This window comes from Trichechus manatus, unplaced genomic scaffold, assembly GCF_000243295.1.
Source record: "Trichechus manatus latirostris isolate Lorelei unplaced genomic scaffold, TriManLat1.0 scaffold00143, whole genome shotgun sequence".
NCBI lineage: Eukaryota > Metazoa > Chordata > Mammalia > Sirenia > Trichechidae > Trichechus > Trichechus manatus.
This window is the reverse complement of record NW_004444079.1, coordinates 3,115,398-3,131,787: the sequence shown is the minus strand read 5'-3', so window position 1 is coordinate 3,131,787 and position 16,390 is coordinate 3,115,398. Positions and strand designations below refer to the sequence as shown.

Below are 16,390 nucleotides of genomic sequence, written 5' to 3'. Positions count from 1 at the left end.
AAACCTCTGGTCTAGCGCCTGTAATCTAGGATTCTTCATAGAACCATCTTGAAAGATAAGATTGTACTGGGAGGAATCTGGAAATTTTAAAAAGAAACGTTCATCAGCAGCTATAGGTCCTATCAGAAAGAGGTTGGGGGATGTTCTCAAATCTGAGCTATAATGAATAACAAGTTCTCCTTTTTCCTGCTGGTATAGGGCATTGGTTGCTACATGTTCCGAATTGATGACTCAGAGGTAGTGGATGCCACCATGCACGGAAACGCTGCACGCTTCATCAATCACTCTTGTGAGCCTAACTGCTATTCTCGGGTCATCAATATTGATGGGCAGAAGCACATCGTCATCTTTGCCATGCGTAAGATCTACCGAGGGGAGGAACTCACTTACGACTATAAGTTCCCCATTGAGGATGCCAGCAACAAGCTGCCCTGCAACTGTGGCGCCAAGAAATGCCGGAAGTTCCTAAACTAAAGCTGCTCTTCTCCCCCAGTGTTGGAGTACTAGGACCCAAGGCCATCCAAAGCAGTGCTGAAGGCCTTTTCCAGCAAATAGGAGTTCTAGGATTGTGTGGTCACAGTTGAGGGGCCTCTGTGATGGCTAAGCTCCCTTATGTCCCATATTCACATTGTACATGTGATCATAGTCCTGGAGAGAGAGATGAGGTCTTGAAGAAAAGATCCATGATCAGCTTTCTCCTGGGGCCCCTCTGATTGTATGGTGTTAAAAAGTGGGAAACGGGGTCCCTAGCTGACTTGCCTGGAAGGAGCCGTGGAGGGTTAGTTATGTGGGGAGGTTGGCCCTGAGCTCAGGACTGGTGTGAGCATCTCCTCAGGGAGAAGTTGCCAGCCTTGGGTCAGCCTTTTTCCCAGTACTATAAGTGAGGGGGCAGCAAGGCCCCAAAAAAGGGTTGATTGGGTACCTGATAGTTTGCCAGCCAGGCCCAGCCTATAGCCGTCTTTTGAACAAACAAAGAAGATCTGGTGGATTTCACTAGTATCCTCCCACTTGATTCACTTCTGGTTGGGAGACAGGATTCCTAGCACCTTGGGTGACAAAAGGCTGTCTTGGGGTTGTGCCAATCTATTACCAAACATTGAGCCTATGGGCTTTAAGTGGGAGTCTTATCCCTGTGAGCCTTATCTCAGCCAATTACCTTTCTTGATAATAGGAGCGGCTTCCTTCTCTCATTCCTTCTCTTCACCCACTTTCTTCATTTCCCCTGTCCTTCATCCCACTGCTTTCCCATTCTTCTTTCTGGGTGTTAAGGGAGATTGCCTCCCTGCTCAAGGATACTCCCTATCGGGCATAGTACATGCCTGCAGAAAGTTCCATGAGCCTGTAAGCACTCCAGGTGAGGAAGTGGACAGGAGCCATTGGGCATAACCAGACAGAATTTGGAGAAGTTTTTATAAAGCTCCACTGAGAGTTTTAAAGAAATATATGTAGCATGATTTTCTACAAGAGGAAAAAGATTATTTAAATAGGATTTGGATCATGCAACAACCAGAGTATCAGGATGACCTCTGGACCCCATGGCTAGGACACAGTTAAACTTTCGTTTTCCCCTTATTCAGACATAGGAAGAATTAACTTTTAAAAGGTCAATGTCCAGTTGAAGGCAGAACACTAAGCAGATTTCAAGGCCCAAAACTTGGGGACTAGACCACCTTTTGTTGAGGAAACTGCCACGTTTGTGAAATCCGTGGATAAAGCAAATTAAATAACACTACTGTCCTGATTACTCCTTAGGATGTGGTCAAAACAACATCAAATGTTTCTTCTCTTCCTTCCCGCAAGACAGTGTCCTGAACCTGTTAAATTAAGTCATTGGATTTTACTCTGTTCTGTTTACAGTTTACTATTTAAGGTTTTATAAATGTAAATATATTTTGTATATTTTTCTATGAGAAGCACTTCATAGGGAGAAGCACTTATGACAAGGCTATTTTTTAAACCGCGGTATTATCCTAATTTAAAAGAAGATCGGTTTTTAATAATTTTTTATTTTCATAGGATGAAGTTGGAGAAAATATTCAGCTGTACACACAAAGTCTGGTTTTCCTGCCCAACTTCCCCCTGGAAGGTGTACTTTTTGTTGTTTAATGTATAGCTTGTTTGTGCCCTGTTGACCTAAGTAACTGTTTCCTGGGTTTGCTTTTCGACAATAAATGGAGAAGGAAGGTCACCCACCTCCACTGGGCCACTCCCCTCCTTCCCCTATTGAAGCTCCTCAGAAGGCTATAGTAGTAGCTTGATACAACAGTTTCTCCTTATCTTTCCCACATTCTCTCTCTCTTTTCTGGCTTCAGCTCCAGACTGGTGAGAGGTGGTACTCTTATACATTTCCCTGATCTTTCCTACTTCAGAGTTAGCAACCAACAAGTTGAATGGCAAGTTGACATTTTCCATCACCATCTGCCTCATAGGTCACCTCCTCCCTTTCTGTCTGCCCACCAAGTCCTCATACCTGCAAAGAACCCATTGATCTCCTTGTGCCCTCTTTTGGGGCAGCCCGTTGAAACTGAAGCACAGTCTGACCACTAACGATAAAGCAGATTTTTCTCTGCCTCTGCCACAAGGTTTCAGAGTAGTATAGTCCTGTAGAGGGGTGGGGCACCCTTTTCTCGCCACAAGAAGTGCACTCCTATGGAAGTCTAGCAAAGCAATACAACTCAGCCCAGTACACTCTGCCCCAGGACTCATGGCTCTGCTGTGCCTTCCATCCTGGGCTCCCTTCTCTTCCATGACCTTAAGAACTTTGTCTGGTGGCTTTGCTGGAACATTGTCACTGTTTTCACTGTCATGCAGGGAGCCTAGCACTGTGGCTAGGATGGCAGAGACTTCCTTGTCATCATGGAGAAGTGCCAGCAGGGGACTGGGGAAAAGCACTCTACCCAGACCTCACCTCCCTTCCTCCTTTTGCATGAACAAGATACAGTGGCCCTAGGGGTTCCACTAGTGTCTTGTTCCCTTTATTATTGCACTGTGTGAGGTTTTTTTGTAAATCCTTTTATCCCTTTTTTTTTAAAGAAAAAAAAATACTTAAGCTGCATTTGTTACTGAAATGATTAATGCACTGATGGGTCATGAATTCACATTGAGAAAGACCCAAAGGCCAGTCAGGGGGTGGGGGAAACTCAGCTAACTAGACCTAGTTACTGCCCTGCTAGGCCATGCTGTACTGTGAGCCCCCTCCTCGTTCTCTTTCTACCAATCCCAAACCCTGAGGACAGGGGAGGATCCCACATCCTTCCTTTTCCTGCCAGCTGCAGATGGTTTGCCTTGCCTTTCTACCCCCTAATTGTCAACCACAGAAGTGAGAGATTCCTCTATAGCTCAGCCTTGAGTCCATTGCCAAACTTCAGCATACCTGCCAGCAACTTGGGGGAGAGGCCAAAGTTTCTCTATGAGAGGGAAAGAAGGCAAAAATGGCATAGCTATCTCCAAAACTTCTGAGTTTGTTCTGAAAGTGACCAAGGGAATCTCTGCACAGTAGTGCAGACTAAGGAATTGTGGTGGGTCATTCCCAAGAATCCCCCAAGGGGCATCCCAAATCCCTAAGGAGTAACAGCTGCAAACCTGGTCAGTTCTCAGTGAGAAAGCCAGCTCACTTTTAGCTTTGCTGCTAGAACCTGTTGTGGCTGCATTTCCTGGTGGCCAGTGAAAACTGTGTAACTAGACTAGCTGCATGGCGCTGAACCTGTGGCCGGAACTTGGTCCCTTGGCTCCCTCCGTTATGGTCCACCACCTCCAGCACAGCCCCTCCTGTTTTTAGACCAATAACAAGATTTAAGGGGGAAGCCTTGGCAGCTATAAGTTTTCAACCACACTCCTTTGCCGGGATCCACTCCACCACCCTGCTCGCCTCAGTCAACCCCCCGGCCAATGCAGTGAGCACCATGCAGCCCTCTTGATTTAAAAAAAAAACAAACAAAAAAAATACAACAACAACAAAAAAATAAAAAAAAAATCTTTTAATGAATGTATCTTTCTAAAGGACTGACTTCAATCAAATATCTGAAAATACTAAAGGTCAAAACCGTGTGAGATGTTAACTTTTAAGTTTGATTTGGGATTTTTTAAAAATTAGAAATCAAGTTTGTTATTTTAAAGAAAAAGCGGGTCATTGCAAAGGGCTGGGTGTAATTTTATGTTTAATTTCCTTCATTTTAAAGCAATACGAGGTTATTGAGCAGATGGTTTTGTACCGAATCATGAATACCAGTCAAGTCTCACGCTCTGAAAACTTGCAACTTTTTTGTTTGTTTTGGTTTTCAAATAAATATAAATAAGATATATATAGAAACTAATATAGTAATGCACCATGTAACAAAGCCTAGCTCAGTCCATGGCTTTTAATTCTCTTAACACTATAGATAAGGATTGTGTTACAGTTGCTAGTAGAGGCAGGAAAATGTCAGTCTGGCATTCCTCTGATTCCCGACCTAGGGCAAAACCAAACCCTAAAGGAATGGTGAGGGTCCATTCCTAGGATCAGAGAGAAATGCGAAAATGGTGTCACCTGGATTTTTTCTGCCATGAATGTTGCCAGTCAGTACCTGTACTCCTTGTTTCTCTCTTTTTGGTTATGAATGTTGGGGTTACCACCTGCATTTAGGGGAAAATTGTGTTCTGTGCTTTCCTGGTATCTTGTTCTGAGGTACTCTAGTTCTGTCTTTCAACCAAGAAAATAGACTTGTGGTGTTTCTTTTATTGAACTTTTAACAGTCTCTTTAGTAAATACAGGTAGTTGAATAATTGTTTCAAGAGCTCAACAGATGACAAGCTTCTTTTTCTAGAAATAAGACATTTCTTGACAACTTTATCATGTATAACAGATCTTTTGTTTTCTTTTTTTCCTTGTGTTCTTCCAAGCTTCTGGTTAAAGAAAAAGAGAAAGAAAAAAAAAAAAAAAAAAGAAAACATGTCTAAAGTCCATCAGTGTTAACTCCCTGTGACAGGGATGAAGGAAAATACTTTAATAGTTCAAAAAATAATAATGCTGAAAGCTCTCTACGAAAGACTGAATGTAAAAGTAAAAAGTGTACATAGTTGTAAAAAAAAAAAAAAAAGGAGTTTTTAAACATGTTTATTTTCTATGCACTTTTTTTTATTTAAGTGATAGTTTAATTAATAAACATGTCAAGTTTATTGCTGCAGATGGTTGAGCTTTCTTTTGGCCAGGGCTGGGGTGGAAAATGGAGAGAGGGGTGGCCTGGGAGCCAACTGCAAAGTACCTTCCACAGTCCTTTATTTTAAGGCGGAATCAGTAAATCATTTCCCATATCCTTCCTCGGACTCTGCTCTGGCTCTTTTTTTTAATTTTTTACTGTCCTTTAAGTGAAAGATTACAGTTCAAGTCAGTTTCTCATATAAAAATTTATACACGCATTGCTGTGTGACCCTAGGTGCTCTCCCTATGCTGTGACAGCACACTCCTCCTTTCCACCCTGGATTTCCTGTGTCCATTCAACCAGCTCCTGTCCCTTTTTGCCTTCTCATCTCGCCTCTGGACAGGAGGTGCCCATTTAGTCTCATGTATCTACTTAAGCTAAGATGTACTCTCTTCCCGAGTATCATTTTATGTCCCATAGTCCAGTCTAATGTATGTTTGAAGAGTTGGCTTCGGGAATGGTTTCAGTTCTGGGCCAATGGAGATTCCGGGGGCCATGTCTTCCGGGGTCCCTCCAGTCTCAGACCATTAAGTCTGGTCTTTTTACTAGAATTTGAATTCTGCACCCCACTTTTCTCCTCCGTCAGGGACTCTGGTGTGTTCCCTGTCAGGGTGGTCATTGGTGGTAGTCCGCTCTGGCTCTTTTAACCATATTTTCTCCGTTTACTCATCAGTAATGGGTGTTCAGGACCTAATTGATTCTGGACATGAGGAAGGGGTCAGGAGGACAAAGGAATAGTTCTTTTTCCATCTATATAGCCTCCCTCCTTCATCCAACGGAGGTCAAGCAGTGGCTTCTAACAGTTTTCACCCAATCTGTGAATATAATAAAAGCGTTGCAGGGAAAAGCTGGAGAGTGATTTCTCTTTGCTCTACCTTAAGGCCAAAATTGGGTTGGTTTACTCTGTTACTCCTAGGACTAAGGTGGGGGTTGTAGTTGAGAAACCTTTGTAAATATCCTGGCAGAGTAAGGGCCACTAACCCCAGGCAGAAGGGGTTGAGCTTACACTACAGCCAAGAGATGGCAGACGCTCATTGGAGGAAGATCCTCAAACGGAACCTCCCTCTCTATCAGCTGCCAGAGGCTCAGTCCCACACTCCTTCTTCTCCTCTCATTCTAAACCACCTTTTTGGATTTTGAAGTTGAGCACCATGGGGACTCCAAATGATCAGGCAGTGTTGCAGGCCATCTTCAACCCTGACACCCCATTTGGAGATGTTGCTGGGTTGGACCTGGGAGAGGAAGCAGAGGAGGAAGTAGATGAAGGTGAGCATTTGACCTTGGAGTGTAGCTCTCCCCATAGGCTAGCCCTCTGGCCTCCCCAGGGTGGCAGAGGGAGGTGGCTTTATAAGTCCTCTTGTTCCATGACCCTGGGGTTATGATTGAGATTGAAATCAAAGAAGTTGGCTAGTCCTGAGTGCACCGATGGGTTTGACGAGAGTCACTGCCGAGAGGGGAAAACCAGAGTTTGTCTCAGTCCTTCGGCCCCAACACCTCTGAAATTACCTCATCACTTAATTGACCCCATGATCCAAGTGTAACTTTGTGTGTGTTGGGTAGGGAGGGGATGTTAAACTCCACATCTTTGTCATAACAGAGAATATCACCCTGCACAGGATGGAAGACAGAAACAGGGCAGGGGTGGCTCAGTTGATCAGCTTCCAACATAAGCAAGCAGAACCAGCATTTGTTGAGCTCCTTTACAAGCCAAAGGAACCAATACTCGGCAGCTAACCAAAAGGTTGGTGGTTCAAACCCACCAGCTACTTTGCGGGAGAAAGATAGGGCAGTCTGCTTCCATAAAGATTACAGCCTTGGGAACCCTATGGGGCAGTTCTACTCTGTCCTATAGTGTCACTACGAGTCAGAATTGACTCAGCAGTAAGGGGTTTGGTTTGGTTTGGTTTTTATTACAAGCCAAGCACTGAGCTGACTTCCACAAAGTGAGTGCACTCAGACAGGCTTTTCCATCGGTCCCTAATGGAGAAGTTTTTGATGAAATAGGGGCACTAATAACTACATTGCTGAATTGTGGAGTGGAAAATATTAAATAATACTCTTTCTGGCCCTTCTCTTTTTAAAATATTTTATTTTGTTGTTGAAAATAACAAAACATACACCAGTTCAACAATTTCTACATGAACAATTCAGTGACATTGATGACACTCTTCTCAAGTTGTGCAACTATTCTCACCCTCCTTTTCCAAATTGTTCCTTCCCCATTAACATAAACTCACTGTCCCCTAATCTTCCTATCTAACTTTTCAAATGCTGTTGTCCATTTGACCCCATATAGATAGTTCTTTAAAAGAGCACAATGCTCAAGGCAGACATTCTTTACTAATTAAGCTGAACTATTGTTTGGTTTAAAGAAGACTTCAGGGGATATTTTTGGTTTAAGGTTTAAAGATTATCTCAGGGCAATTGTTTCAGGGGTTCATCCAGCCTCAATGGCTCTAGAAAGTCTGGATTCCATGAAAATTTGAAATTCTGTTCTGCATTTTCCCCCCTTTGATCAGAATTCTTCTATAGAATTTTTTATCAAAATGCTCAGTAGTGGTAGCCTGGCACCATACGGTTCTTCTGGTCTCATGGCAAAGGGGGCAGTACATCCAAGGTACAATGTTTCGTCTCTATTTGCTTGGAGCAGCAAAGGAAGAAGGAGAGTCAGGAATAGGAGGAGGAAATGGAATGCATGGCTAATTGCCTCCATGAACAACTGCCTCTGCACTTCTTTTAAAAGTTTAGATTCCACTTTGCCCCCTTTTTGCTATTTTATCAATAAATATTGAGGCTCTACTATGAGCTACCGTACTAGGTGCTAGAGATGGAGTGATGTGTAGTACAAACTCCTTCCCTCAGGAAGAAGATAGCTCACTGAGAGCTAGAGCCCAGATCACATATCCAGACTACACAGGAAGATGGCCAACAGTGGTTGGCAAGGTGACTGAGGGAGAGTGCAGATGATAAATTGTCATCATGGCAGAGTTGGGAATTGAGAAGGGGTTTGGAGGAGGACAACGATTTAGCCAAGTGGAGAGAGGGAGGGGCAGAGTAGGTGAAGTTAGTGATGGGAAGGCATGTGTGTATGTTTGGGAAATGAGTAGACATTTCTGATTGGAACAGGGAAGTGAGAAATAAGGCTACAGAAATGGAAGGAAAGAGTACCAGGAACACAGGCTACAGAGTCTGAGCTTCATTCTCTTGGCAGTGGGGAACCAACCAAGGTCCCTTTCCCTGGTCCTGTTGGCACTTGGGCAATGCTAGCTCCCATCCTTGATGACCTCAGTCCCTCCTGCCCCAAACACTGCACCAGCACCCTGAGGTGGCTTTTCCTTCTTGCTCCCAAGCTCACACCTGTCCCTTCCTGGATCCCTCCCTGGCACAGACGGAATTTTCCCTCGAGAACAGCTGGAGCAGTCCAAGGCCCTGGAGCTCCAGGGGGTGATGGCAGCAGAGGCTGGGGACCTCAGCACAGCCCTGGAAAGGTTTGGCCAAGCCATCTGCCTCCTGCCTGAGAGGGCCTCTGCCTACAACAACCGAGCCCAGGCCCGGCGACTACAGGGAGACGTGGCAGGTGAGGGGGAGACACTCTGGAGCTTGTGCAGAATGACCTGGCACGCACAGACCAGAGAAGAAGTGGTTGTGGGGCTGGGGCGTTGGGGCGGGGGGGTGCTGTCACTCAAACCTCCTGAAGCCTGTGTTCTTATCTATAAAATAGAAGATCTATCACGAGCCCTGTTAGCCTCATGGGGCTATTGTGAAAGTCAGAAGAGATTACATTCCATTTATTCACTTAACAAACGTTTATTGAGAGCCTACTATGTGACAATGGACTAGGTGCTGAAGTCACAAAGGTAAGAGATATGCTATTTATAGCTAGCATTTATAGAACATTTATTGTGTGCTGGGCACTGGGCTAAGCATATAAGCTTTACATATAAGCTGAACAACTCATTTAATTCTGACAACCATAAAAGGTATGTACTATTATTATTCCCGTTTTACAGATGAGAAACTGAAGCATGGAGAGTTAAGTAGCTCGCCCACTATCACACAGCAAGAAGTAGAAGAGCTGGGATTTGAGCCCAGGAGGTGGGGCTCCAGAATGTGTGCTCTTAATCCCCCCATGATACTGCTCCTCCAGGAGCTCACATCTAGGAGGTAGGACAGACCCAGCATTATAATACTAGCCTAATGAGAGAGGGACAGGGCTCATCATGGGACTTGCTCCTGAAGAGTGAGTTTTGAAGGATGAGTAGGAGTGAGCTGGATTAGGGGTGGGAGTGGGAGAAGTTACAGCCTGCAGAGCCCAGAAGGCATAAAGAGGTAGGGGGACTTCAGATCTCCAGGGAGTGGTGGAAGGATGGAAAGCAGAGCCTGGAGAGGTAGGCAGGGGCCAGATGGTGAAGACCTGGGAATGTCAGGCCAAGATCGGACTGTATCTTGAAAACATGGGGAATCACCAAAGGTTTTTAACTGGGGAGTGTGAATGGATCAAACTTGCTGTATTCAGGTTACTCTAGCTGGAGGAGGCCAAGGGGACAGAGGGGCCATGCTGGAGGCCAGAGTCCAGGTTGATGCAAAGGTGTAAACCATGGAGGCCTGGTGGGGAACTACTAATTGTTACTATTAGCTGCGGTGGAGGTGCTGCTCCAGGGCCCTCGGTGCTAGGCTGGGGAGTTTAGACCCGATTCTGGGAACAATGGGGAACCCTTGATGCTCCCTTTTCCAGGCTTGTCCAGGGTAGGGCCATAGGGGCCTCTGGGGACGGCCTGCAAGCCGAAACCCAAGAGGTGCAGAGGCAATTCTACCTGAAGAGGACTTCCATTCTCCCACACCTTCCCTTTGAGGGAGAACAAGGACCCTGCAATCAGAGAATGTCTCCACTGTCTGGGGATCAAACCACACAGACAGGACAGGAAGACTAGTCTTGCTGCAGGAGGGTGCTGGAGCTCCCCAAGCACCTTGCCGGTCTCTTTAGAAGACTAGAGAATAGGAGTGAATTGAGGCAGAGCCAAGAAGAAATGCAGCCTGGTCAACCTCACAGACGCTCGCTGGCTGCTGCGAGCTTCCGACTTCAGAGTTCTGAGGCCCAACACTACTATTTTATGAGGACGATAAAAACAAAAAACGGTGCAAGCCTGTTCTGGCTCCACACCTCCTTCAAAAGAAATTAGATACAAAATGATTTAGATGGTGGAGATAAAGAATGAGGAATGAAATCCAGGAAACAGATGAGAGACGAGCTGTTTTAAAGCAGATAATGGGAGAAAAACCCTACAAAGCAAAAGAATGAGAAATGACTTTATTGTAAGAAATAGTTTATGCAGTTAACTATTTTTTTTGGAACTTGGGATTCAGATACAGTCACCTGCCACATGGTAGGTGCTTAATGACTTACATGTGGAACAAATTGTCTGCTATATGCCAGGTTCATTAACCTGGCCACGCAAAATCCTCCCCACAATCTTCATGTTTTGGTGCATTGTTGTTGTTAGGTGTCATGGAGTCGATTTCGACTATAGCGACTCCATGTGACAGAGTATAACTGCCCCATAGGGTTTCTAGGCTGTAATCTTTAGGGGCGCAGATCACCAGGTCTTACTCTCATGTAGCTGCCGGGTGGGTGTGGGTTCCAACCGCCAACATTATGGTTAGCAGCTCAACGCTTAACCACTGAGCCGTCAGGGCTCCTTTTTGGTTATTGTCATTGGGTGCTGAGTCGTTGCTACTCATAGCGACCCTGTGCTCCTATTCATAGGGTTTTCACTGGCCAATTGTTTTAGAAGTAGATCGCCAGGCTTCGGTTATTAGGTAGTGGGAAAATACCAGGAACAAGGAAGGACCTGGACTTTAGTCCCAGCTCGGCCACTAACTGGTTGTGCAGGCCAGAGCAAGGCTTCCCAGCTCTTCCAGTCTTCATCTGTGTAACGGGAATAATAATACCTAACTCTAGGATCAAATGTCAGCGCATGTGCAGTAAAAGCCCCAGCCCACCTGCCGCAATTATGACTATGGATTCTTGTCTCCGCTCGGCCTCAGCGACTCCGCAGCCACAGGTGGGCGGGAGGCTCTGCGCTAACGCCCGCCCGTCCGCCCCGCAGGCGCCTTGGAGGACCTGGAGCGCGCCGTGGCGCTGAGCGGCGGGCGGGGCCGCGCAGCCCGCCAGGGCTTCGTGCAGCGCGGGCTCCTGGCGCGGCTGCAGGGCCGGCACGACGACGCCCGCAGAGACTTCGAGCGTGCGGCGCGGCTGGGCAGCCCCTTCGCGAGGCGCCAGCTGGTGCTGCTCAACCCCTATGCCGCGCTGTGCAATCGCATGCTGGCCGACATGATGAGGCAGCTGCGCGGCACCGGCAACCCGCTCTGAGCGCGATGGCGGGCGCAGGCGGAGTGGGCGGTCCCAAACCAATAAAGCTGCTGGCACCTCTCCCGACTCTGCCTGTTTTTGCGTCCAGCCCCGGCGCCCACGCACGGGGGGCCCCAGCGCCAGCCTCGCAAGTGGAAGGTACACAGGTGTACCCTGCGTGGGCGGCCCTCCGCCCGTGATGAGGACCCGTCCGGGCGGGGGTGGTGAGCCGACCTGCCGCCCACCTGCCCTGGGGGAGGGGCACATCGGGCCCGCGGGTCGGTCATTGATTGGCCCTGCCTGGCACAGTCCGGGCCTCTGCAGCAGACTGCGGTGCCTATCAGACCTGAGCAGTTGCTCGGGCTGCCCTCGGGGAGCGAGCCAGGTGAGCGACTCCGGGCTCCTGGAGGCGGGGTTGGGCCACAGGTGCTGCGGCGACCCGCGTCACCGCTCCCCTCCTCTTCGACACAAACTCACCAGAGCGACCTAAAGGACTGGGGAGGGGGCGTAGTCAGGCAGAGGGAAGGGGGAGTGGGACAGGAGAGAGGCCGGGGTCGGGGGAGGGACGGTGCTTTTGGGGGAGGCGGCACGCGTACACTAAGTGTGTGTTTGTGTCTGGGTCTGGCTGCGTGGTTACGCATTTTCTCTGTGTCTCTGTGGGTTTGTGCCTGCCCCTTGGGGAGTCAGTGCGCGGTTCTGCTTCTGCAGGGTGCCCAGGTTTTGGGCTTTGTTCGTGTCTACCTTCGTCTCTCTGGGTCTGTGTTCCCGTGCACGGTTCTTTTCGTTTCTGGAGAGTAAATTCTTGGAGAAGTCTCATACTCCCACCTGCTCTCAACCTGCGCCGACACCAAGGCCCGCCCCTTCTCTCAGCAGCCTGGCGCCCAGGCTAGGGCCACCATGGTACTGCCTCCAGGCTCAGCTACCCTCCTGCACATACTGCTGCTCCTGCCCGCCCTTCTGAGCTCAGGTACACCCCTGTTCATCCCTTGGCCAAGCACTTCTAGGGATCAAGCACCCTCTCTCCCCTCCTTTCCTGCACCTTTGGTGTGGGTACCCACTCCAGGCCCCAGGCTCCAGAGCCAGGTTCCCCTCGCCCACCTACCCAAGGCCCAGCCAGTCCCTGGTCAGCAAACTGTGTCTCTTGCCCTGCTGCCTCTGTAATGGGACCTCATCCTGGTCACAGCATAGTACCACCCCTCCCCTAGCCCTTCTCAGAGGCCCCCTGCTGTGTTCCAGGTTGGGGGGAGTTGGCACCACGAATTGATGGTCAGACCTGGGCTGAGCGGGCACTTCGAGAGAATGAGCACCACACCTTCACTTGCCGGGTGACTGGGGGGCATGGTGCCCCCCGGCTGGCCTGGTACCTGGATGGACAACTGCAGGAGGCCGGCACCTCAAGACTGGGCAGGGAGGCCTTCTCTGGAGGCACAAGCACCTTCACTGTCACTGCCCAGAGGGCCCAGCATGAGCTCAACTGCTCCTTGCAGGACCTGGGCAGTGGCCGGTCAGCCAACGCCTCTGTCATCCTCAATGTGCAATGTGAGTGCCCTGAGGCGGGCAGGGAGAAAGGTTCTCTGCCTGGGGACCCCAGCAGCCACTGGGTAAGTGGCCCAGTGGGACATTTAACAAACGATGAGCACATACTATGTGCCAGGTACTTTCTAAGCGCTTTGCAAATATTGACTGTCTTAACCCTCACCATAACCTATGAGGTTATTACTGCTGTTACTTCCCATTTTACAAATGAGAAAACTGAGACACAAAGAGATTAAGCTATGTGCCCGAGGTCATACAGCTGGTAAGTGGCAGAGCCATGATTCGAATTCAGACATTCTGGCTCTAGTGTCCACACTCTTGGTCACTATGAAATGCTGTCGCTCTGGCAGACCCAGTCGTCCTGCTTCCCAGTGCACCTCTGAGGAGAGGTCCAGGCCCCAGGCTCCCTTCTGGGTTTGGGAAGAAAGGGGAGTAGTATGAGGGGCTGTGGTGAAAGCATGTTGGCTTCTGCTTTGTACCAGTTAAACCAGAGATTGCCCAGGTTGGGGCCAAGTACCAGGAAACTCAGGCAGGCCTCCTGGTTGTCCTTTTTGCTCTGGTGAGTGCCAACCCTCCTGCCAATGTTACCTGGATCGACCAGGATGGGCCGGTGACTGTCAACGCCTCTGACTTCCTGGTGCTGGACACCCAGAACTACCCCTGGCTCACCAATCACACCGTGCAGCTGCAACTCCACAACCTGGCGCACAACCTTTCGGTGGTGGCCACCAATGATGTGGGTGTCACCAGTGCCTCCCTTCCAGCCCCAGGTGAGCACCGCCAGCAGCTGGCATAGCCGTGCCTCAGGTGGGCACAGGGTCACAGTAAGAATGGGAGGTTTACCCTTTCAGTGAGTCTTGTGGGTAAGCTGTCCACAGCCACCTTGGGCAAAGAGGACAGAGTGGTGCCTGTGTCATCTTGGGGTTGGGGACACTGCCTGCTTGGGATCTAACCAAGGGATGACCTGCAGGGCTCCTGGCCACGCGAGTGGAAGTGCCACTGCTGGGCATCGTTGTGGCTGGAGGGCTTGCCCTGGGTACCTTGGTGGGGTTCAGCACCTTGGTGGCCTGCCTGGTCTGCAGGAAAGAGAGGAAGACCAAAGGTAGGGCCGAGGCTCTTGGGGACAGAGGGTAGCTGAGGGGGGGTGAGCAGGGCAAGGGGTGGGCAGCAAGGGCAGCGAGTGGAGTTGGGCAGAGCAGATTGTCGCTGACAGGTTGCAGAGGGCTTCCATCTGGACATGGGTGAAACAACATGCATACAGGGAACAGGGCCGGGCAATGGGAAGTCAGTCTCTGGTCCCAGGGTCAGCGCTGAGCATTGGAGAGACCCTTGTCTGAGAGTCCTGGGTCAGAAGGGGCATGGGACAGTGCCAGAGTGGGTGGGCACAGTAAGGGTCAGTGACATGGTTTCTTTGTCCTTAGGCCCCTCCCGGCGCCCATCTCTGATCTCCAGGTAAGTCCCTGAGACTGGGTGGATGGACAGGACTGAAATGCAGGCCCCAAGGGGAACCTGGGGCTTCTGGGAGGTCTGGAGAATGCCCCAAAGCAGGAAGCTGTGCCTGCTGGCGCCAGGGGATAGCCAAGCCTGTATGTTTTGTGCAGCGACTCCAACAACCGGAAACTCAGCAACGTGCACCTGCCACGGGAGAACATGTCCCTCCCATCCAACCTGCAACTCAACGACCTCACTCTGGATTCCAGAGGTACACTTGGGACCCTGCCAATTGTCCCTGCTCTCGCAGAGCTGCTTCTGAGAAGACAGCCTCGGTGCTTAGGAGGGCCTAGGTGTGGTCAGGCTCACTCCTTGTCCTGGACAGCACCCCCTTTGTCACCCAGCAGGGAAACCAGCAGACCGGCAGATGGCTCGGCCCAACAGCCGGCCTGAGCTTCTGGACCCTGAGCCTGGCGGCCTCCTCACCAGCCGAGGTACCGGGCAAGGCCTGCTGCCCTCCTCCTCTGCTCCCCAGCCCTGTGCTTGTGCCAAAGTCCTCCGAGTCCCCCGGGGCAGAGAAGGGTCTCTCAACTTCCAAGGAATGAGGGTCACTGAGACCCTGGGCATCTCTGATCCGGCAGGCTTCATCCGTCTCCCGATGCTGGGCTATATCTACCGAGTGTCCAGTGTGAGCAGTGATGAGATCTGGCTGTGAGGGGAGGGCCAGGCACAGATGCCCTCTTGGTCCCTGGCTACCCTCCTACTTCTTCTCCAAGGCACCCTCTACCTGGCCTTGTTGCCAGTAGGAAGAGGCCACGCCACAGCCACTTTGGCTTGCCTTCCTGGCTGGGGTGCCCTCTATGTCATCCCCACGATGAGTTTCACTAGGATCTGACCCTCAGGGGCACAGGCATCGTTTGCAAGACCTAAGTCCCTCATTCTAATGTGAGTTGGCCTTTGCAGGGGATGACTGTGCCAGGCACGTGGAACTCTTTGACCAGGTGTGCTCACATGTCACCCAGCATCTAAGTGTGGCATGGCCTTTTTTGCTTGGGCCTGCTCTGTACCCCACCCTGGCACTCCTCTGCACCTTGTCCAGTGGGCACAGGAGCATGCCTGGTTGGGGGACAGGAGGGTCCTGCATGTCTTGGATTTCCCTCCCATACTATGCAGCTTCCTTCCCTCAGGGAAAGTTTAGGGCCTTGCTAGCTGTATAGGATAAACTGCTCTTTGCATAGGAACCAACCCCTGGCCCAGGGGCACTGGCCAAGCACAAACTAGTCCCTTCTGCTGCATACTTCTGTGCCCTTCTCTGCCCCTTCTGCCCCTGTCTCCTTGTGGGCATTATAGATTATACACTGGACTTTCTCCACCTCTTCACTGGGCACTAGACTTCCTCACTGGCCTGACTCCTAGCGGTGCCAGCACCTGGTATTAGCACAAGTTGGGGAGGAGAGAAGTCTGGTGGGACCCAGCACATGGCTATGCAGCATTTTCCTGCAGTGTTAGCACTTTAAGCACATCCCCTGGGGGAGCGGGTGACAAGGAACCCAGGGCCCTCTTTGTGACTTCCCCCAAGTCTGACCTTCATAGGATTCACTGTGAGTGCCCTGAGCCCTCAAGTTGATGGTTGCCCTCTCAACATGCACCCTCCCCCCCACCAACGGGGCCCAGCCCTGCCAACCTTAGCTGCCCCACCAGCAGGAAGCCTGTCTTCCTGCCCTGCTGTCTCTCCTCTAGCAGATGGTCAGTAGGCACACGGTTTGACAGTGCCAGAAGCTTTAGGGGGACATGGAGAAAAGGGGAGACCACATACTCCAAAATGATCTAAGAACACTTTAAAAGGCAACATGGAAATGATTGCACATTAATATAGTGCAGAGTATATCCTTCCCTT

At 49.9% G+C, this 16,390-nt stretch overlaps 3 protein-coding genes across 10 annotated transcripts in view; all 3 read left to right on the top strand.

The window, feature by feature from the left end:
• Positions 1–5,154, top strand: part of KMT2A (lysine methyltransferase 2A) — a 75,170-nt gene extending 70,016 nt beyond the window's left edge. For all 5 annotated transcript variants that reach the window (XM_004385667.1, XM_012558175.1, XM_023739937.1 and 2 more), the window contains one exon: positions 199–5,154. In XM_004385667.1, coding sequence (XP_004385724.1) covers positions 199–474 — 276 coding nt within the window. In that variant the 3' untranslated portion in view covers positions 475–5,154. The remainder of the gene's footprint in view (positions 1–198) is intronic.
• Positions 5,155–5,850: 696 nt separating this feature from the next.
• Positions 5,851–11,593, top strand: TTC36 (tetratricopeptide repeat domain 36). Its single transcript, XM_004385666.2, has 3 exons — positions 5,851–6,443; positions 8,566–8,754; positions 11,285–11,593. Exons 1-3 carry the CDS (start codon positions 6,329–6,331, stop codon positions 11,545–11,547), a joined length of 567 nt encoding a protein of 188 aa, XP_004385723.1. The 5' UTR covers positions 5,851–6,328; the 3' UTR covers positions 11,548–11,593.
• Positions 11,594–11,768: 175 nt separating this feature from the next.
• On the top strand, positions 11,769–15,689 carry TMEM25 (transmembrane protein 25). 4 transcript variants are annotated; one of them, XM_004385663.2, is made up of 9 exons: positions 11,769–11,911; positions 12,397–12,493; positions 12,763–13,065; positions 13,545–13,832; positions 14,033–14,164; positions 14,484–14,514; positions 14,664–14,764; positions 14,898–14,987; positions 15,135–15,689. In XM_004385663.2, exons 2-9 carry the CDS (start codon positions 12,424–12,426, stop codon positions 15,206–15,208), a joined length of 1,089 nt encoding a protein of 362 aa, XP_004385720.1. In that variant the 5' UTR covers positions 11,769–11,911; positions 12,397–12,423; the 3' UTR covers positions 15,209–15,689. The 4 variants fall into 4 exon arrangements, with proteins under 4 accessions (XP_004385720.1, XP_004385722.1, XP_012413639.1 ...); XM_004385665.2 differs by lacking the exon at positions 14,033–14,164 and having other exon boundaries at positions 12,400–12,493; XM_012558185.2 differs by lacking the exon at positions 13,545–13,832.
• Positions 15,690–16,390: the final 701 nt, after the last annotated feature.